This window comes from Erinaceus europaeus, chromosome 13, assembly GCF_950295315.1.
Source record: "Erinaceus europaeus chromosome 13, mEriEur2.1, whole genome shotgun sequence".
NCBI lineage: Eukaryota > Metazoa > Chordata > Mammalia > Eulipotyphla > Erinaceidae > Erinaceus > Erinaceus europaeus.
In genome coordinates this window covers 97,979,875-98,003,132 of record NC_080174.1, presented here as the reverse complement: position 1 = coordinate 98,003,132, position 23,258 = coordinate 97,979,875, and the positions used below count along the sequence as shown (strand labels likewise).

The following is a 23,258-nucleotide window of genomic DNA, read 5'->3' as shown; positions in this document are numbered from 1 at the left end:
TATTACACCAAAGTAAAAGACTCTGGGGTGGGTGGGTAGGTGGGGAGAATACAGGTCCATGAAAAATGATGAATGAAATAGTGGGGGTTGTATTGCTAAATGGGAATCTGGGGAATGTTATGCATGTAAAAAAAAAAAAAAGAAGTAGAAACGCAAAGCAGAAATTGACTGAGTTTGGAGTATGGCACCAAAGTAAGAAAGCAGAAGTATACTAGAGTTTGCAGTGAGTACCTCCCTAATACTTCCTCTCCACTTTTCTAAGCTTTGGGTCCATGATTGCTCAACAATTTGTTTGGCTTTGTATGTTAACTCTCTTTTCAGTCACCAGGTTCCAGGTGTCATCAGGATGCCGGCCAGACTTCCCTGGATTGAAGACACCACCAATGTGTCCTGGAGCTCAGCTTCCCCAGAGACACACCCTACTAGGGAAAGAGAGAGACAGACTGGGAGTATGGACCAACCAGTCAACGCCCATGTTCAGCGGGGAAGCAATTACAGAAGCCAGACCTTCTACCTTCTGCAACCCTCAACGACCCTGGGTCCATGCTCCCAGAGGGATAGAGAATGGGAAAGCTATCAGGGGAGGGGGTGGGATATGGAGATTGGGCGGTGGGAATTGTGTGGAGTTGTACCCCTCCTACCCTATGGTTTTGTTAATTAATCCTTTCTTAAATAAAAAAATTAAAAAAAAAGAAAAAAAAAAAAAAAAAACCCACAAGAAGCCGACTCTGAACCACCAAGCTAGAGAGGCAGCACGGGGCTCCAGGGCGGAGACATCTCTGTTTCCGGGAGCGTGGGCTTAAGCTAGCCGCACGGGCTGCTGGGACTTGTAGTTCGCACGGCTCTTCTCCCGTGGCTGACGGCGAGGAGGCGGACTACAGCTCCCGTCAGGCCAAGCGGCGCCAGCGGAGTCCTGCACACGCGCGGCTGGGCGGCAGGTTTTCGGCGGCAGGTTTGAGTTGTTGTAGCTGCGGTCAGGTCAGTGGCAGCTGGTGGGTGTTGGCTGAGGCCTCGGCGTGACCGGCCTTAAAGACCGGGGGCTCTGCGTGTGTCGGGGAGGTGCGCCAGCCTCGCCTCTGGCCATTCTGCGCCGCCTCCCTGCTGGTCTGGGTCCCGCTTCCCCTCGCCCCGCTTTGGGGCCCGCGGAGCTGCGGGGAGGTGCGGGGCCCGCGGGGGCGCGGCGTGAGCCGCTGGGGCGGGCGCAGGGTGTCCCCGGCAGGCTCCAGCCGGGCTCCGGAAGGCGGCCAGGGGCGCGGACCCGCCACGGGAGCGGCGCTGAGCGTGGCGGCCTCTGGCCTTGGCCGCGGGCGGACCGGCGCGTCTGCGCAGGCGCGGAGCTGCGGTTCCCGAGTGCGCGCGGCGCCTGCGCGGTTGTGCGGCTGCAGGTGGCCGCCAGCTGCGTGTCTGCGGCCGGGCGGGACTGGCCTGCTGGAGCTGGTCCCGCTGCAGGATCCTGTGCAGCGACTCCGCGGCCGCCTCACGTGCTGCGGTGCGGCTTAACCCCCTGCACTACTGTCCGACTCCCCCCCTTTTTTTTTAAGCAGAGCACTTCTCAGCTTCGGCTTATGGTGGTGTAGGGATTGCACCTGGGAATCCAGAGCCTCAGGCATTAGAGTCGCTTTGCATAACCATTGTGCTGTCTACTCCCACCCTTCTGTGCAACGTTCTATGAATTTTTACAAGCTGCATTGAAAACAGAAAGAATTAGAAATATTTTCAAGGCATTTTACTCTTGTTTAATACTAGTAGTAAATGTGGGAGGTGTGCGCAGCTTTGGAAACTGTCGTGAGCATAGACTAAAAAATGACCCTGTTATTAATGAATTGAGTAGGGTAAAGAATCTGCCAATGGAGACCTAGGCTGTTATTTTATATGTGCTGTAGTACTCGTTTATGGACACCAGATGGCGCTTTAACACCACGTTGCTCTCTAACATCACACTCTTACATTAAAATAAGTTATTGAAATGCAGTTTAAAAATCTTAATATCCTGACGTCAAATTCTTATAATTACAATTATGTATCCCAAATACCTCCTTAGTATAAGACAGGGTGGTGCGTTGGTAAGGTCATGATAAATAATGACCTCAGGTTGAGGAAGCTGGTCCGGGCAGAGTCCTTGTTCGGATGGGCCCTGGTTCTGGTACTGGCCCAGATCTGTTCCGGTTCTGGTCCTGGTTCTTGTCCTGATCTTGTCCTGTGCTGGTCCAGTTAGCTGGTGCGAGTCCTCTCCTGGGTCTGGTCAGGGAATCTGCAGACACCTCATGACTGTAGGTATGTTGATTGTCATGGGATATGCTGGATGGGGGCTTCTGAACTTAGAGAGTAGCAGGCAGTTCAAAAGTTGCCATCCATGTCTCTGAGCTAGGCTGGGGTGTGAATTAGGTCATTTCCAGCCACTGAGAATTGGGGTCTTCCTGACATGTATGTCTAACTTTATCAGGCAATACAGATGTAGGGCCTGCCCTGCATATGACTTTATTTTATGCAGGTGTAAGGGGCATGTCAGAGAACTCGGGGGCCGCACTGAGCTTGCCCTTCACAAGACTTTATCTTATGCAGGCCTGGAGGGGCATTTCAAAGAACTAAGGGGGCCGCATAAGCCTTGCTCTGCATGGAACTTTATCTTATGCCTGTGCAGAGGCACTTCTGGGCATTTCAGGGTGTTTATCCTGCATAGGACTTAACTATGCAGGCCTGCAGGACTTGGGGGCTGAGGTTCTAAGTTTTATCTTTCACTTTACTTTCTCACTTAAAACTCAAGAGCATTTTAGCACTTTAATTTTAACAGTATTTCATCACTCAAGCATTTTAACATTTCAAACTCAATATAATATTCTTACACTTGAATATTCACTTTAACTCTAACAAACACTCTAAAATTAAACAACTTATCCTAATATTTCCAGTCTATTTAACCATTTCACACTCAAAGGAATACTTTCACAATTAATATTCTCACACTTCTTATATATGTCTTAAGTACACACTTATTATTTCATGTACATATTATTTCAAGTACATATTATTGTTTCAAGTACACTCTTTAGTATTATTCTAAGTTCACATTCCTTATACATTAATATTATTCTAGTCTAAGTTTGGGCATAAGTCACAACACTAAGTTCACACTCATTGTACATTAATATTCTATTCTAAGTTCCTCTTATGCTATTTGGTCCAGTTTGGCCAACCTTAAGTCACCCTTGTCCTTAGTAATCCAAGCGGTGTTCCCTTGACCTTCTGTCACAATCTTAGCCTTTCTCAGTGATTGCGTTTTCTTGTCCCTGTAGAGACAAGTGTATGGTCTAATTATTTGCTGGTCTGGGAGGTTTACATATTCTAAAACAGGTACTTGGTCTGATTGCCTCTCGAATACGGGAGTTCCTATTGATTAACTTATAAGATGCCTTTACTCTTGCTTCCTCAAGGTTTTTATATTCACTGTTCACTAATTTAGCTTTAATGAGCCCATTCCTTCTCTCTACATATCCTGCTGCTGTTGGGTTGTAAGCCATATGGAATTCCCATATGATACCTAAGTTCTGTGCCCATTGTTGGATTATGTTTTCAGTAATGTGGGTTCCTTGAGATCAAGGAACTAACTGTATGACAATTGGAATACCATATGCTGATATCCAATTGCATAAAGTAAAAATAGCCAGATTTTGGGAGGGGCTATTGCCACTTCTTGCTAATCCTAGACCTGTACATGCATCCACTACTGTATAAGCATACCTGTCCCTGTACTGTTTTAGGGGTCCTCTAAAATCTATTTGTAGGGTATGGTTAAAATGTATTTTTATTGCAGTCTGTCCTGGGTATCTATGAGAAAATCTACTTTGTTCATTTGGACAATTCTTATAGGACCTGACAGCTTACCATATGCCAAGTGACTTTAGCATTCCTTTCTTTAAACCACTTGTGTGTTCCATGAATCTCGGGATGCCCTAAAAATTTATAAACTTCTCAGACTTCCTTTAGTGTGATGGGTCTAATCTGGGAGTTCCTTTTTAACTTTAATTTTGTTCCTATGTTTTCTGTCACTGTCCATCCCGTCTGGTTTTCCTATAAGAGCTGCTAATTTATCAACCTCATTATTATATTTAGTCTGTAAAGACTCATCTTTCTTATGAGCATCTACATAATATACCAGAATTTTGATCTGTCTCCCCATCTGGTGTAGCTCCTTCCATGCTTCCTTACTCCAAATAGCCTTTCCATTGATTTTCCAATCTGTATGTTCCCATTTTCCTGACCATAAGGCTATCTCTTTCACTACACACCATGAGTCAGAGAACAAATGTAAATCTTTTCTCTTCTTTACGGAGTGTCTGGCAGCTGGAAGAGCTGTTGTAACTTCTGCATGCTGTGCAGAGTGGGATGTACCTTGATCAAACATGATCATGTTATGTGATGGCCGAAACGCCTCGGCTTTCCATCTTACTATGTTATTTTGGGTGGTAGAAGAACCATTAGTGAACCAGGCCTTAACCAGAGAGGGGGAGTATTTCCCTGGTCCCCATTGTCCAATGGGTACCTGTTTCTGTGAAGGGGAGGTGTCGGGGGGTGGAATATACTCGTCCCCCGGAGCTTGTAACAATTGCTCCGACACCATTGGTACCATCCCCTTTGCTAGCAGCTGTACCCAACGAAGAAACTCCGAGAGATACTATTTCCATTGAAGTACCTTTGCTTCCATGGGTAGGCCAGCCCATGCCTCTGCCAGTGCCTTTACCCAATCTAATATGGGCACGGTAGTTCAGAGGACTACCGGATTATTCCTCAAAATAGAGTGGCACGTTCTCAAAGCTTCAGACTGTCCATACATATTTTTCAAACAAGGAAATTTTGTTCTCTGACCATGGGAATCTATTACAGTAAAATCCTACGGAGTTAGCCTGCTCTGTTCCCTCACAAATATATTCCCGTTTTCCTAGCTGGGTTTATAGAGTACATCAATGACTACTGTTTGACTTTCCTTAATGTAAGTGAGCTCCTTATATTCTATAATCCACTTCTTCACTATACTAAAGGCCTCTTCTTGTGGTTTTCCCCATTCAGAATCTTCAGCTTTCTTAATTATGTCATATAAAGGTTTAAGTACCATTTGTATGTATGGTATATGGTTCCTCCAATACATGAATGTACCTACGATAGCTTGCTGGGTTTGAGACTTATTCTGTGGTGTTGGTAGGGCCTTAATTATGTCTTTTGTAGCCTCAGGAATTTTAGGTACCCATGGTTGACCAATGTACTCCTAAGAACTTTACACATTTGGGAGTCGGTCGGTGGCACAGTGGGTAGCACACATGGAGAGAAGTGCAAGGAGCAGCGTAAATATCCGGGTTTGAGCCTCTGGCTTCCCACCTGCAGGGTAATTTCATCACAAGCAGTGAAGCAGGTTTGTAGGTGTCTGTGTTTCTCCCCTCCTCTCTGCCTTCGCCTCTTCTCTACATTTCTCTCTGTCTCATCTAGCAACTATAATAACTATAGCAATAAAGAACAACAAAGGCAAAAAAAGGGAAAATGAAAAAAAAAGAAAAAAAGAAAGAACTTTACACTTTTAGCAGGGCCTTGGACTTTATCCTGATTGATAGTCCATCCTTAATGTCTCAGTTGTTTAACAAAGACATCAAGAGCCTGTGTCGTGGTGTCCTTATTCTGCCCTATAATTAAAAGATGATCTACATAAGAAAAACTTTCACATCCCTTTTGTAGCCTCTGTAATGCCTCTAAGCTCCATCTGAGGGTATTATGTGCAGTGATAGGACTATTTCTGTACCCTTGTGGGACTCCAGTAAACTGATATTGCTTTCCCTGCAATGAGAAAGTTGTAATCTCTCTAGATTCTGGTGCTAAAGGTATGGCAAAGAACATGTCAGTTAAGTCTATGGTGGCTAGCCATTTAGGTGAAGCCTTCCTAATTCTTAGAAATATAACTTCTACATCTGGTAATTGTCCTGGCATCTTTCCTGTTTCATGAACTCTTCTATAGTCCACCGTCATCCTCCATTTACCATTGGGCTTCTGAACTGGCCATATTGGGCTGTTATAGTTAAAGCTCTGAGTAGGTTCTTTTTTTTTATTTCTTTATTGGGGAATTAATGTTTTACATTCAACAGTAAATACAATAGTTTGTACATGCATAACATTTCCCAGTTTCCCATTTAACAATACAACCCCCACTATGTCATTTATCATCCTTCATGGACCTGTATTCTCCCCACCCACCCTCCCCAGAGTCTTTTACTTGGGTGCAATACGCCAATTCCATTTCAGGTTCTACTTGTGTTTTCTTTTCTGATCTTGTTTTTCAACTTCTGCTTGAGAGTGAGATCATCCCATATTCATCTTTCTGTTTCTGACTTATTTCACTCAACATGATTTTTTCAAGGTCCATCCAAGATCGGCTGAAAACGGTGAAGTCACCATTTTTTACAGCTGAGTAGTATTCCATTGTGTATATATACCACAACTTGTTCAGCCACTCATCTGTTGTTGGACACCTGGGTTGCTTCCAGGTTTTGGCTATTACAAATTGTGCTGCCAAGAAAATATGTGTACACAGATCTTTTTGGATGGGTGTGTTGGGTTCCTTAGGATATATCCCCAGGAGAGGAATTGCAAGGTCATAGGGTAGGTAGATATCTTCCTATTCTCTTCTGGCCTGTAGTGTTTGTATGGGGAAGTCTGCTTCTAATCTTTTGGGTTTTCCTTTATAGGTGACTCTTTGTTTTTCTCTTGCAGCCTTCAGGATCCTTTCTTTATCTTTATTCCTTTCCATTCTAAGTATGATATGTCTTGGTGTCTTTAGGTCTGGGTTAATTCTGTTTGGGACCCTCTGGGCTTCTTGAATCTTTATGTCTTTGATGTTGTCTAGAGTAGAGAAGTTTTCAGCTCTTATGGCCTGGAAAATACTTTCTTCCTCTCCTTCTCTTTCTTCCCCTGGTATGCCAATAATGCATATATTGTTTCTTTTGAAGTCATCCCATAGGACTCTGTTGTTGTTTTCAGCATCTCTTAATCTCTTTTTGAGATCTCTTACTTCTTTTTTAGTTGTCTCTAATTCATCCTCAATCTTGCTAATTCTGTCTTCATCCTCATAGATTATATTCTCTCTGCCCTCTACTGCTTTCTGGAGTTCATCTATTTTGTTGCCCTGCTCTTATACTGTTTATCTTGTTCAGCTAATTGCCTTCTTAGCTCAGTGATTTCAGCTTTCAGCTCTCTAAGAACCATGAGATAATTAGAATTTTCTTCCATATTCTCATTTGTTGTTCCTGCATTTCTGATTACAATTTTTTCAAATTCTTTACTCAACTCCTGTTATTATTTCCTTAGCTAATGTTTGGATGTTGAACTCGTTGTTTTGTGCTTTACCATCTGTAGGACTTTTAGCTGGACTCTTGTCCTGGTTCGATTCTCCAATATTTTTTCTTGTTGTTTTAACCATTTTTTATATTATGTTATGAGTTCCCTTTATCAGTACTTTTCAAATTATTGATCACTATTGCATGGATTGACTTGTGTCTAAGTAAGTTAATTAAAGGGTTCACAGTGGTGGATGTTAACAGTTGTTTCAATTCCTGAGTTGGAGCTCAGTGGTTTAAAAGCCTTTTTTTTTCTTCCCTGTAGGCTATGGTAGCCTGAGGGCTTTTAAACTATCAATAGGCTTCTTAGCTTAATCACTGACTCCTGACTACGAGATAAAGTAATGGGTGGCAGAGATAATCCAGTGGTTATGCAAAGAGACTTTCACAACCCCTCAGCTATGCCACCAAGGTATAGGTCTTCTCCTGAGTTTCCCGGTTAGATCTCTGTCCCCTGGTGTCCCTCCCTGTCACTGCTCCAGATTCTGAGGGTAGTAGCAGTGCAGACTCAGAGTTGCACTTGGTGAGTCTCTGGGGATTCCTCTCCTCCCTTCAGCTGTCCCCTTGTTGGTGGAGCAGACTGGAGGTGGTGTCTCAACTGATAAACTGCTGTACTGTTAGCAGTCACTTAATCTCTCCTTAGGCTCCTCTCTCCTCTCTGTCACCAGCCACATGTGTTTGTACTCACCAGTGATTTACTGTGTTCCTGCGGTCATTCCAGTCCTGTCTTGTTTCAGTCCCGGGTGGTCTCCTTTGGTATTCCTAGTTGATCTGGGAGAGGAGAGGAGAGGAGAGAAGAGAAAGCAATCTGCTGCTCGTAGCTCCGCCTCCCGAGTAGGTTCTATAATTCCTTCCTTTAGCATGATCTGAATTGTTTCACTAATCTCTTCCATTCCTTCCTTAACTGGCTACTGATTGGTGAAGCTAGGTTCTGTGCTGGTCACTTAATATCAAGAATATTTACAGTGGTTAGGCCACATGGAATTGCTTTAGCAATTCTCTTCATACATAAAAATTTAGGGATTATCTTACATATTTCTCCTATACTTGAAATATTTTCTGGTGCATTACAACATGCAAATCTAACTCTAAATTGGTTCTCATGACTCTTAACTACTAAATATACTATGGGTGTCTTAATCTCTCCTTAAGCTGGTCTCTGAGCTTCGCGCCATGTGAGCTTAACATGCTGTAATACTGCCCGACTCCAGTTTAACTCAATTTTTGTGGATGCTTTTCCTGAAGAAAAATTAATAGGTTGAAAGAGATATCAGTAGAATCTATGGGCTTTGTCATGGTCCTAATAGGCAGGATAACTCACTACATGTTTCCAGAACCTCTTCTGTTTCCATTGAACAGCTAGGGTATTGTACCTTGTATTCACTTCAGTATCTTCCATCATACTGTCCAGTGAAGAGGCTGTGCTGCTAGATTTAAACAGAGTCTGAAGCTATTGCTGTGATTGATCTTCCATTTTCTGGCCTGAAAGACATTCATGAAAAGAGGAAGAGATGGCAGATTCTTGGGTAAGTTGACTTGCCCCACATCAGATGCTGTATCTTTTTCCTCTTGAATAAGTTGTATTTTAATTCATACATATTTAATGTACTGTTTCTGCTTTGTCCATCATATTTCTGTATCTCTGTCTTTTTCTCTCCCTTCCTGCCAGGGAACTGCTCATCCCTGGCTTATATGCCTGGCTTATGGTCATAGAATACAGCCTTGAACCTGATAGCCTCAGGCAGAAACTTTGTTATCTTACCATCCCTTGTATTTCTCTTTTCACTTAGTCTTTTTTCTTTTATTATTTAATTTTTTTAAGGTCTCTTGATTTTTTAAAAATACTTATTTTCCCTTTTGTTGCCCTTGTTGTTTTTTATTGTTGTTTTTGTTATTGTTGTCATCATTGTTACGATAGGTCAGATAGAAATGGAAAGAGAAGGTGAAGACAGAGAGGGGGAGAGAAAGACACCTGCAGACCTGCTTCACCGCCTGTGAAATGACTCCCCTGCAGGTGGGGAGCCGGGACTCGAACTTGGATCTTAAGCTGGTCCATGTGCTTTGCGCCACATGCGTTTAACCTACTGCGCTACTGCCCAGCCCCCAATCAAAATTTTTCTATAAAGACAGACCTTCATTAAAAAAAAAAAAGTGGTCCGGGAGGTGGTGCAGTGGCTAAGGAACTGGACTCTCAAGCATGAGGTCCTCAGTTTAAGCCCCAGCAGCACATGTACCAGAGTGATGTCTGGCTCATTCTCTCCTCCTGCCTTTCTCATTAATAAATAAAATCTTTTAAAAGAAAAAAAATGAAAAAAGATAAACAATTCTTATCAGTATAGATATTGTAGAATGACATTGCAGACCTACTGAGTAACTTGTGCTGGAGAGCCCAGTGAATGTAAAACAGTGGAATCTCAATGGATGCTACAGTATGTGAATCTTAATTTTTCTTGCATAAATTGTATCTGTCTAGTTAAAAGTACATATTCTCTATAATTATCTTTTTTAACTTTTTTTTACATATTTATTTTCCCTTTTTTGTTGCCCTTGTTTTTTTATTGTTGTAGTTATTATTGTTAGTGATGTTGTCATTGTTAGGTAGGACAGAGAGAAATGCATAGAGGAGGGTAAGATGGGGAGAGACAGATACCTGCAGAACTGCTTAACCGCCTGTGAAGTGTCTCCCCTGCAGATAAATAATATTTTGCTTCCTATTATAGAGAGAAGCAGAGGAGGGTGTACATTACTGAATAACAGTTTTTCTTTTCATCCTCCTTTTCTTTTTTCTGCCACCAGGGTTATTTCTGTAGCTCAGTGTCAGAATTTGAATCCACGGCTCCAGAAAGCCATACTTTCTTTCCATTTTATTTGATAGGACAGAAAGAAATGGAGAGTGGACAGGTAGAGAGACACCTGCAGGCCTGTTCACTGCTCATGAAGGGTTCCCCTCTCAGGAGAAAAGCAGGGCTCAAACCTAGGTCCTGTGTCATGGTGATGTGTACACTTAACCAGGTGCACCACTGCCCTTTACTTGATAATACTTAATTTGTATAACATTCTTGCATTTTTAACTGTTTTTTTTTTTTTTTTTTGGACAATGACACTACAGAGAAGCCTAATGTGGTATGATCACTCTAAATAGTATAATTTCCATGCTCCCATAATGATATTAATTTTTTAAAAAAATATTTATTCCCTTTTGTTGCCCTTGTTTTTTATTGTTGTAGTCATTATTATTGTTGTTGTCATTCTTGGGGCAGTATGCCAGCTCCCCTCTGCTCCATTGCTTAACTGTTGTGGTCTATTTACACAATCGCTTTTACCTGAGACCCACCCTGCCTGCAGGGCACTGTTTAATCCCACTGGTTCACACTCTCTTTTTGCTCTGCCCCCTCTCCTAGTCACATCCTGTTTTCCACCATGTAATCCCCACTTGTTCGATCTGTTTCCACTCTGCCCCCTTATCCTATGTTCTTCTTTTTACACCCTACCACTTCCTTCCTGGAGAGTATAAATGCAAATGAATAAAGGCAGCATGGCATTGGGTTCCTGCTCAGCCATGAGAGTTCCTGGTTCCTCTCCCACATCTATGACTAGGCAGCAGCCTAGGTTGGCTCTGGCAGAGTTCTCTCCAACCCAGAGAGCACATGCCCGGGAAGAAACACCCTCAGGCTAGCCTGGCAGTCATTGTTGGATACAACAGAGAGAAATGGAGAGAGGAGGGGAAGATGTGAGGAGCCGGGATCCTTATGCCAATCCAAGCACTTTGTGCCACATGCACTTAACCCGCTGTGCTACCCACCTACTCCCCATGATAATGTTAATTTTATAAAGAGCTATGTGTGGCTAGACATGTTTCCTTTCTAACACTGTCATAATCTTCATTAGTTGTTTTTTTAATCCCTTTTTAAATATTTATTTCTGAGAAGATAGGAGAGAAAAAACCAGCCATCACTCTGGTACATGAGCTGCTGGGGACTGATCTCATGAACTCGTATTTGAGAGTCCAGTTCCTTAGCCACTGTGCCACCTCCCAGACCACCCCATCTTTTTCTTTAACCACTGTGGCTTCATTATAAATTCATTAACCCACTGTCCATTTTCTTTATTTATATTTTTGAGTTTTATATAGGTGAAGAGAATTTAATAAGGAAAGTGAGGTATAAAGTAAAGTAGAGATACCTCTCTGTGTGTCATATGAAATTGTTAGTCATATATGATAAGTGAAATTAATGTTTATTTTCTTTTTCTCGTGCTTATTATATCCTTCCAGGAATATTTTTATTTTAATTTTTACTTTTTATCTATTTATAAAAAGGAAACATTGACAAAACCATAGGATAAGAGGTGTGCAGCTCCACACAGTTCCCACCACCAGAACTCTGTATCCCCTCCCCTCCCCAATAGCTTTCCCATTCTCTATCCCTCTGGGAGTATGGACCCAGGGTCGTTGTGGGTTGCAGAAGGTGGAAGGTCTGGCTTCTGTAATTGCTTCCCCGATGAACATGGGCGTTGACTGCTCAATCTAAACTCCCAGTCTGCCTCTCTCTTCCCCTAGTAGGGTGGGTCTCTGGGGAAGCGGTGCTCCAGGACTCATTGGAGGGGTGGTCTGTCCAGGGAAGCCTGGTCGGCATCATGCTGGCATCTGGAACCTGGTAGCTGAAAAGAGAGTTAACATACAGAGCCAAACAAGTTGTTGACTACTCATGAACCTAAAGGCTCTCATGCCGGAGGTTCCAAAGCCCCAGGTTCAATCCTCCCACTACAAGAGAGCTGAACAGTGCTCTGCTTTAAAAAAAAAAAAAGGGGGGGTGAGACAGTAGTGCAGGGGGTTAAGTGCATGTGGTGCAAATCACAAGGACCAACTTAAGCACCCCTGTTCTAGCTCCGAGCTCCCCACATGCAGCAGTCAATTTACTGGTGGTGTAGGAGGTCTGCAGGTGTCTTTCTTTCTCTCTCCTTCGTCTTCCCCTCCTCTCTCCATGTCTCTCTATCCTATCTAAAAATGACAACATCTATAACAATAACTACAACAGTAAAAAATAGCAACAAAAGGGAAAATAAATAAATAAATATTAAAAGTATTTTTTAAAATACTGAAATATAAGTACTGTCAGCCATTATGGTGAATCCTTAAACAAATATAAATGGAAAAACAAATACATATTATCCAGCAATACCACTACTAGGCATAGACCCAAATGATAGAACAACACTGATTCAAAGGGATATGCATAATTCATTCAGTAGCTACTTTAATTGTTGTAGATTTGACCATGTTTTTAACGTTGTGGGGTTTATATTTTTCTATCTTGTTTGTTGTCATTCAGTTGTTGTGTTTTGTGAGTACAAGGCACGCCAAATCAAAGTCCTTTCACAGATGAAATCACAAGCACCTTAGAGTCCTTGTTAAAAGATAAGTTGTTTTTCCCCATGAATCACCCAGGACCTTCCAGATAATGGATGACTACCATGACTAATAATATAAAATACTAATAATTAATAAAAAGGAAAGATACATCCCACAATACTCAGTTGGCTAAGGCACTAAACCTCTTTTTCTATAAAAAATTCAAATCAGATGCCCTGCTAACCACTAGAAGCAGATTGTTTTTGTTTCTTCCACAGGAATCCCCGAAAAAAACCATCTGGACCCCTGCACACCCTGACATCACCCACTAGATGGCATGACTACAGTGGCACACACCCCCCCCCCGAAACCCTAGATGTCACCTGATGCGATCTGAAGAACCTGATTCACAGACTCCAAGGACAGAACCTTTTTACTGCCTGTCTGCCTTTCCTGCTTCTGCTTTTACCTATCACATTTTTGCGGTTACAGCTCACTCTACAAAAAAGCAGAATTGCAGAGGCTGACCTTCCTCATACAGCATTTCATCCCCTGCCATTTCTCCCCCTAGTCGCCTACTTTGGACTGAGACTTCTATCGGACTTGCTGGTATACCCTTTGGACACTTTAGACATTTTTACAGCAGCTTCCTTCCCTTCACGTTGCTGGTTTTTCATAGACTGACCCTGAGTAGTTCATAGACTTTACACACTGTAGCCCTTGGCGTTAGATAAAAGGAAAGGGGGAGATGCTGGGAAACTGTGCAGATGCAGTCACATCTGCCATGTTGTCCCCTCAGGCTACTGCTAGTTCCCGCGAGAGTTGGGACATTCTCGGAGTGCCTGTTTCACCATGTTGTTCCCTCAGGGCATTGTCTATTTCCCCGTGATATTTGGAGTGCTTTGGTCACTCCTCCCCCTTCCCATTCTCATGAGAGTTATTATCCTATCCTGGAGTGCTATGGTTACTCCTCCCCTTTCCCATTCTCGCGAAAGCTGCTCCTATAAAAGCCCTTCTTCCTCCGCACCTCGCTCTCTTGCCAGCGCTCCACTTCGGTGTTAAGACGCAGGAAAGGTTACTGCATGAGGCGGCCATTTTCGCTACCTCCACGTGGCCCAACCTGCTTCTCTAGCACCCAACTCTGAGGTGCCAGCGCAAATAAATATTTGTGTTCCCTCTTCGCGCCGACCTCCTCTCTCTTCTCTGCAGCCAGGACAACAACAATAAACAATTACAGTAGTCAACTATAAATTCTAGAGATACTGGAAAAGGAGAAAAGAGAGAATCCAATCTGAGTCTAACTTCTTTCACAAGATAATTCACAAACATGCATAAGTGATTACAGAAAAAGCAGCAGCAAAAGGAAAAAGATTTTTCCAATCAGAAAGGAGGAATGAAAGAGAAAAGGAAAGAAAAGCAAACTCCTCCCACAACAGAAACTACACCCAATCACCAATCAATAGAAAAAGCAAAGTAACTAATTTTGGTCAACCTAGAGAAAAAAACACGACAAAAGTAAAACTAACAAAGGGAAAAAAACAGTGGTTTGGGAGGTGGTACAGTGGAGCATGCATTGGATTCTCAACCATGAGGTCCTGAGTTCTATAAAGTTAACCAAAAAAAATACAAGGAAGAAAACCTGCCAAAAAAAAAAATCCAGATTAATAAAACCCTAACAATCAGTTTTTAGATTAAACTATTCCAGATTGGCTACAAAGTCCCTCCCCCCACTTCCTAAACAAAGCAAAAACACACAATCACAAGAAGCAACTATCAATTACTCAATATTACTATAATTATACTCAATAGGTATAATGGAGAAATAAAAGTAGATAAATTAACCTAAGCAAGACCAAAGGACATTAATCTCACAGCCCCCAGCAGAGACAGAGATTCGTCAGGTATTCAGCCACTCAGATTGAGCTCCTTTGTAAAAATAAATAAATAAAATAAAAAACGCTTACTTGGGAAAAGAACCCCCCTCATCTGGATGGCTCTAGATATCTTGGTAATGAAGTTACCATTTAAAAAATATTTTTATTCCCTTATGTTGCCCATGTTGTATTTTTGTTGTAGTTATTATTGATGTGTTTGTTGAATAGGACAGAGAGAAATCTTTAAATAATTTTAAAAAAAAAAAAAGGATCCCAGTTTGAGCCCCTGGCTCCCCACCTGCAGGGGAGTCACTTCACAAGCGGTGAAGCAGGTCTGCAGGTGTCTGTCTTTCCTCCTCTCTGTCTTCCCCTCCTCTCTCCATTTCTCTCTGTCCTATCCAACAACAACGACATTAATAACCACAACAATGTTAAACAACAAGGGCAACAAAAAGGAAAATAAGTAAATAAATAAATAAATAAACATTTAAAAAATTAAAAGAAAACAGTGACATGGGGAGAGGGTGCAGTGGATGGAGCCAAGATGGCAGCTGAAGACACACCTGGCATGAGCTCTGCAAGGAGGCTGCTTTAATCCTGGGAATTTTAGGTGAGGGTAGGATTTCCAGGCCAATGGCAGAGGCAGAATGTAGGAAGAGCCTAGGAAGAGTCCTATAACCCAACCTTAGGCTGGCAAACCGAAGCTGAAAAGGACAAAGGAAACATGGGATTGGCCCACTGGCTGTAAGGCTGACTTTTTCATTTCATACTGTACCCTAAAAAAACCCTCACCAGAGGAGTAAGGGAACCAGCTACAGACAGGAGATCACTAAAGATAATTGATCTACTTCACAAGCAGTGAAGCAGGTCAGTAGGTGTCTTGTCTTTCTCTCCCTCACTGTTTTCGCATCCTCTTTCCATTTCTCTCTGTCCTGTCTCTTTTTTAATCTTATCTATTTTAAAGTCTATCATGTCAGATATGAGAATAGCTGCTCCTGCCCTTTTCTGTGGGGCATTGGCTTGTATGATAGTTTTCCATCCTTTCACTTTAAGTGTGTGTTTGTCTTGTTGAGTTAGGTGGGTTTCCTGTAGACAGCATATTGTTGGGTTATGTTTTCTGATCCATCTTCCTACTCTGTGTCTTTTAATAGGTGAATTCAGGCCATTGACATTTATTGATATCAAAGATTGAAGATATTTTAACGCCATTCTTGTAGAGTTTTAGAGTGTTTTGATATATGTCCTATTTGTGGTGGTCTGGTTGTTTATAGGAGAAATTTCAGAACTTCTTTCAGGGCAGGCTTGGTGATGGTTGCTTCCTTCAACTGTTGCTTGTCTGAGAAGGTTTTGATGCCTCCATCTAGTCTGAATGACAGTCTAGCAGGATATAGTATTCTTGGGTGAAATCCTTTCTCATTGAGCACTCGATAGATATCTTGCCATTCTCTTCTGGCCTGTAGTGTTTGTATGGGGAAGTCTGCTACTAATCTTATGGGTTTTCCTTTGAAGGTGACTCTGTTTTTCTCTTGCAGCCTTGAGGATCCTTTCTTTATCCTTATTCCTTTCCATTCTAAGTATGCTATGTCTTGGTGTCTTTAGGTCTGGGTTAATTCTGTTTGGGACCCTCTGGGCTTCTTGAATCTTTATGTCTTTGATGTTGTCTAGACTAGAGAAGTTTTCAGCTATTATGGCCTGGAGAATGCTTTCTTCCTCTCCTCTTTCTTCCTCTGGTATGCCAATAATGCGTATATTGTTTATTTTGAAGTCATCCCATAGGACTCTGTTGTTGTTTTCAGCATCTCTTAATCTCTTTTTGAGATCTCTTACTTCTTTTTTAGTTGTCTCTAATTCATCCTCAATCTTGCTAATTCTGTCTTCAGCCTCATAGATTCTATTCTCTCTACCTTCTACTGTTTTCTGGAGTTCATCTATTTTGTTGCCCTGCTCTGATACTGTTTTAGCTTGTTCAACTAGTTGCCTTCTTAGCTCAGCGATTTCAGCTTTCAGCTCTTTAATAACCATGAGATAATTAGTATTTTCTTCCATATTCTCATTTGTTGTTCCTGCATTTCTGATTACAATTTTTTCAAATTCTTTACTCACTCCTGTTATTACTTCCTTAGCTAATGTTTGGATGTTGAACTGATTTTGTGCTTCACCCTCTGGAGGACTTTTAGCTGGACTCTTGTCCTGGTTCGATTCTCCAATATTTTTTCTTGTTTTAACCATTTTATATATTATGTTATGAGTTCCCTTTATCAGTCCTTTTCAAATTATTGATCACTATTGCCTGGATTGACTTGTGTCTAAATAAATTAACTAAAGGGTTTACAGTGGTGGAAGTTAACAGTTATTTCAATCTCTGAGTTGGAGCTCAGTGGTTTAAAAGCCTCTTTCTTTTTTTTTTCCTTCCCTGTAAGCTATGGGAGCCTGAGGGCTTTTAAACTATCAGTAGGCATCTTTGCTTAATCACTGACTTCTGACCAAGAGATAAAGCAGGGTGTGGCAGAGATAATCCAGTGGTTATGCAAAGAGACTTTCACAGCCCCTCATCTTTGCCACTGAGGTATAGGTCTTCTGAGTTTCCTAGTTAGATCTCTGTCCCCTGGTTTCCTTCCTGTCGCTGCTTCAGAATCTGAGAGTAGTAGCAATGGAGACTCAGAGTTGCACTTGGTGAACTCTGGGGAGTCCTCTTCTCCCTTCAGCTGTCCCCTTGTTGGTGGAGCAGACTGGATGGTGTCTCAACTGATAAACTGCTGACTGTTAGCAGTCTCTTAATCTCTCCTTAGGCCCCTCTCTTCTCTGTCACCAGCCACAGGTGTTTGTACTCACCGGTGATTTAGTGGGTTCCTGTGGTCATTCTAGTCCTGTCTTGTTTCAGTCCTGGGTGGTCTCCTTTGGTATTCCTAGTTGATCCAGGAGAGGAGAGGAGAGAAAGCGATCTGCTGCTCGTAGCTCCACCTTCCGTAATCTACCATTTCCAAACTAATCACCAAACAGAACTCTCCTGCATCCTTCTCACATGACGGCGCCAAGAAGTTATACTAGATTATTGTGAATGGTTTTGTTGAAGAAAAATAAAAAGGTTGAAAGAGATGTCAGTAGAATATGTGGGCTTGTAGTGGTCTTAATAGACAGGATAACTTGCTAAATGTTTCCATAACCTCTTCTGTTCACATTGCACAGCTAGGGTATTGTACCTTGTATTCACTACAGTATCTTCCATCTAGGGCCCCTACTGTCCAGTGAAGAGGCTGTGCTGCTTGATTTAAACAGTCTGAAACTATTGCTGTGATTGATCTTCCATTTTCTGGCCTGAAAAACATTCAGGGAAAGAGGAAGAGATGGCAGATTCTTGGGTAAGTTGACTTACCCCACATCAGATTCTGTATCTTTTTCCTCTTGAATAAGTTGTATTTTAATTGATACTTGTATTTTAATTGATGTTTAATTTACTGTTTCTGTCTCTTTCTCACTCTTTCTGCCAAGGTATTGCTCATCTCTGGCTAATGTTGGGTCAGGGAGTAGAACCTGTAACCTGAGAGCCACAGGCTTAAACTTTATGTTACCTCCCCCACCCTTGTATTTCTCTTTTCACTTACTCTTTTTTTTATTATATAATTATTTATTTATAAAATGGACACACTGACAAAACCATAAAAGGGGGTCATAGAATTGTATGGGAATTCCATACAATTCCCACCAGCAGAATGCCATATCTCATCCCCTCCCCTGATAGCTTTCCTATTCTTTATCTTCTGGAACTTTGTACCCAGTATCATTATGGGGTCCAGATCATAGAAGGTCTGGCTTCTGTAATTGTTTCCCAACTGAACATGGGCACTGACAGGTCAATCCATACTACCACCCTGTCTCATGCTTTTCCTATAGGGTAAGAGTTCTGGGGAAGCAGGACTCCCCTAGTTTATTTTTTTTGTTATTTATTTCAATGAGAGAGATAGATGTGGATCAGAGTACTGCTCGACTCTGGTTTATCTTGATGCTGGGGATTGAAAGCCTCAAGTATGGGAATATTTTGCATAAACACTATGCTATCTCCACAGCCATTTACTCTTAAAACTAATTTTCCAATTAGTATTATCACTGAGACTCAGTGTCACCATTCTTTAGTGTCATGTTACATATATACAGACATGAATAGATATAAGAAATTGGGGGTGCTGTGAAGCACGTACAATTGTGAGACTTCCCTCTACAGCTGTTGGAAAGATGATTCTTGAACCCATCTGAGTTCTCACAGGTGATCATTTGTGGTCTCCACTCGGTATGCCACCAGAAAGCGCCTGTGAAATAATTTTTGAATACCAAGACATAACTCGTCTTATAAAGTGCTATTTTGTCATACCCAGATATTGAGTTTCAAGCCCTGACAACACAGATAGACATGAAAAGGGGAACTTCATGGGTATTACTGTGGAGTCTTCCCTTTTTTTGGTCTAATCTTCTTTTTTTTGTTTGTTTTTTTTGTTTTTTTTTTCTTTTTCTTTTTTTTATTTAAGAAAGGATTAATTAACAAAACCATAGGGTAGGAGGGGTACAACTCCACACAATTCCCACCGCCCAATCTCCATATCCCACCCCCTCCCCCGATAGCTTTCCCATTCTCTATCCCTCTGGGAGCATGGACCCAGGATCATTGTGGGTTGCAGAAGGTAGAAGGTCTGGCTTCTGTAATTGCTTCCCTGCTGAACATGGGCATTGACTGGTCGGTCCATACTCCCAGTCTGCCTCTCTCTTTCCCTAGTAGGGTGGGTCTCTGGGGAAGCTGAGCTCCAGGACATATTGGTGGGGTCTAATCTTCTATCTAGAGAAAATAAATAAATAAAATCCACCAAGAATAATGGAATCAGGCACAAATGAGGTTCATTAGAATACATCCTAATATTCAGAGTCTTCATTTTTTGTCTCTTTTTAATTTTATTTTTTAGTTATGAAAAGGAAACATTGAAAAAAAGCCATAGGATAAGAGGGGTTCAGCTGCACACAATTCCCACCACTAGAACTCCTTATCCCATCCACTCCCCAGAGAGCTTTCCCCATCCAAAAATGAGCAGAGGATAGGAACAGAATATTCACAACAGAAGATCCAAATGGCTAACAAACACATGAAAAATTGCAAATAAAAACAGCATTGAGATAGCACATCTCCCCCCGTGAGAATGACAAACATCAAAAATGACAGCAGCAACAAGTGCTGGAGAGGCTGAGGGACAGCAAACCCTTCTGCACTGCTGGTGGGAATGTAAATTGATCCAGCCTTTGTTCTGTCACGAGAACTCTCACAAGGCTAGACATGAACCTTACGTATGACCCAGTAATTCCTCTCCTAGGGATATATCCCAATGACACCATAACACCCAGCTGAAAAGATTTGTGTACACCTATGTTCATAGCAGCACAATTCATAATAGCAAAAACCTGGAAGCAACCCAGGTGCCCAACAACAGATGAGTGGCTGAGAAAGCTGTGGTATATATACACAATTAAATACTACACAGCTATTAAGAACAGTGAGCCCATCTTGGATGGAGCTAAAAGGAATTTTCTCTCTCTTTTAAAGTAGATTTTTAAAACAGTATTTGTTTGTTTATTTAATAAAGGATTGAGCCCATGAGAAATGGATGGGGCAGGGGAGATAGAAAGGGAGAGACATAGATAGAAACCTGCATCCCTGCTTCACATTTCATGAAGCTTTCCTGCTGTAGGTGGTGCCAAGAGGCATTAACTGGTTCTTTGAACACTATAAAATGAACACTTAATGAAGTGTGCCACCACTTGACCCCCTGGCCTTTTTTGTTGTTGTTGTTCTTATTGATGTCATCATTGTTAGATAGGACAGAGAGAAATCGAGAGAGGAGGGCAATACAGAGGGGGAGAGAGAGACACCTGTAGACCTACTTCACTACATGTGAAGCGACTTTCCTGCAGGTGAGGAGCCAGGGGTTCGAACTGGGATCCTTATTCTGATCCTTGTGCTTTTCGCCACATTCGCGTTACCTGATGTGCTACCACAACTTCCACCTTTTTCTCTCTACCCAACATTCTTTTCAAAGAGTTTTTTTTTTAATATTTATTTATTCCCTTTTGTTGCCCTTGTTGTTTTATTGTTGTACTTTTTTATGTTGTTGTTAATTGATGTTGATGTTTTTATTGTTGGACAGGTCAGAGAGAAATGGAGAGAGGAGGGGCCGACAGGGGAGAGAAAGACTGACACCTCAGACCTGTGAGGTGATTCCCCTGCAGGTGGGGAGCCTGGGGCTCAAACTGGCATCATTACTGCAGTCCTTCAGCTCAGGACCACATGCAATTTAACCCGCTGCGCTACAACTGGACTCTATCCCGCATTCATGTGGGATAAACAATTCTTTATTATTATTATTTTACTCTTTATTTCCTTTTTGTTTCCCTTTGTTGTTTTTATTGTTGTTGATGTAGTTGTTGGATAGGACAGAGAAATGGAGAGAGGAGTGGAAGACAGGGGGGGAGAAAAAGACACCTGTAGACCTGCTTCACCACCTGTGAAGTGACTCCCTGCAGTCTGGGAGCCGGGGGCTCAAACCGGGATTTTCACTGAGGTCCTTGCACTTTGCACCACGGGCGCTTAACCCATGTGCTACCGCCCAACTCCTAGGGTCAACAATTCTTATTTTGATTAGTGGCATAGAACCATTGTAAGTGTCTTAATTTTTGCAGATAAAAGTAATGACATTAATCCAGTATTCCTACTGAGAAGATGTCTCTCCTGGGATATCACAGACCTAACACAATTCTGCTTAGTTTCCATGTGTGCTTTCCACAAGGTCTAAGATATTATAAGATTCAGTGACTCTACAAAAGGATAATAAACCAGAATTACTCTTTTTTTAAAAAATGAAACTTTATTGTTAGAACATACAGGTATCTGACACTCAGGGATTGTATGCGATTTTTAATTGCACTGTGACTAAACATCTTCTTGGTTAAAGAGATTATAAATGTCTTTCTGTGCATTTACTGTGGTTGTTTGTTACTCTACTGAGTTGTGTGAGTACATATATTGCTCATTAGTGCTTTGATGTATACCATGTAAATATGTTTCCTTATTTTTTTTTACTTTATCTCTTTGTCTTAGTGATAGGTCTTGTCATTATACCAAATATATTCATTTTCATGTATTCTCAGTGGTTCATTTCTCCATTTATTTATCTTTAATGTTGAGCTCAGGTTTCTGAAGACATTTCCAAATCAGATATTATGTACTGTACTCGGGATGACTTCTATAGGTTTTTTTTGGTTACTGTTGTAACATCCACGTGCAAATTAAGGAACATAAGACCTTTCACTGCCAGACTTTCCACAATGGCTCCCTCCTCCTCATAGAATCTTTTTGTAATTATAAATTATATTTTACTTCCTATGATAGAGAAATTGAGGAGGATGTAACTTACTGTGGAACAATTCTTGTCCTCCAATCTTTTTTCTGCCACCAGGGTTATTTCTTGAGCTCATTGTGCGATGTTTGAAACCACTGCTGCAGAAATCCCGTTTTTCTTTCCATTTTATTTGATAGGAGACACCTGCAGGCCTGTCTCACTGCTCATGAAGTGGCCCCATTCAGAAGGGAAGCAGGCCTCAAACCTAGGTCCTGTGTCATGGTGAAATGTACACTTAACCAGGTGTACCATTGCCCTGAACCTCATAATACTTATTTCATTTGTATGGCATTCCTGCATTTTTTTAAATTTTATTTATTTATTTCCTTTTGTTGTCCTTGTTTTTATTGTTGTAGATATTTTTTATGTCGTTGTTGGATAGGACAGAGAGAAATGGAGAGAGGAGGGGAAGATAGAGAAGGGGAGAGAAAGATAGACACCTGCAGACCTGCTTCCCCGCCTTTAAAGCAACTCCCCTGCAGGTGGGGAGCCGGGGGCTCGAACCGGGATCTTTACGCTGGTCCTTGTGCTTTGCATGACATGCGCTTAACCCGCTGTGCTACTGCCGACTCCCGACATTCCTGCATTTTTAACCCTTTATTGGACACTGACACTGCAGAGATGCCTAATGTGGTATGATGACTCTAAATAGTATAATTTCCATGCTTCCATAATGATGTCGATTTTATAAAGAGCTGTGTGTGGCTAGACATGTTTTATTTGATTTTTTTAAAGATTTTATTTATGAGAAAGAGACTGAGTAGTTAATATGCTAACCTGCTGCCACTCACATTTTCTCATATGAACACATTGCACATATTTTAGGGCTCAGTGACCTATGAAGACGTAGCCGTGGTATTCACTCAAGAGGAGTGGGCACTATTGAATCCTTCAGAGAAGAAACTCTACAGAGATGTCATGTGTGAAAACTTGAGGAACTTTCTTTCCATAGGTAACTCTAATCGCCTTAATTTTTCAACTAGAAGTCAAGTCACTTTTTGTTCACCAATGTAGAAATGGAGACAGTTTTATGTGAGCAGAGTTTGATTGTGACTCATAATGGATCACAAATTCAGTCTTGTGGTCCGGCAGATGGCGCAGTGGATAAAATATTGGATTCTCGACCATGAGGTCTTGAGGTTGGTTTGTGGCTACACACGTACTCGATTGATGTCTGATTCTTTCTCTCAGACTACCTTTCTCATGAATTAAGAAATAATTATTTATG

General features: G+C 41.7%; 1 protein-coding gene and 1 long non-coding RNA gene across 3 annotated transcripts in view; both read left to right on the top strand.

Moving 5' to 3' along the window:
• The first annotated feature begins 926 nt into the window (after positions 1 to 926).
• Positions 927 to 23,258, top strand: part of LOC103128135 (zinc finger protein 14-like) — a 222,676-nt gene continuing 200,344 nt past the window's right edge. For both annotated transcript variants that reach the window (XM_060205011.1, XM_060205014.1), the window contains exons 1-2: positions 927 to 978; positions 17,828 to 17,956. In XM_060205011.1, the coding sequence (XP_060060994.1) occupies positions 17,942 to 17,956 (15 nt within the window). In that variant the 5' untranslated portion in view covers positions 927 to 978; positions 17,828 to 17,941. The remainder of the gene's footprint in view (positions 979 to 17,827; positions 17,957 to 23,258) is intronic.
• Positions 22,907 to 23,169, top strand: LOC132542457 (uncharacterized). Its single transcript, XR_009553471.1, has 2 exons — positions 22,907 to 22,982; positions 23,123 to 23,169. It is a non-coding gene; the product is annotated as an uncharacterized LOC132542457 (long non-coding RNA).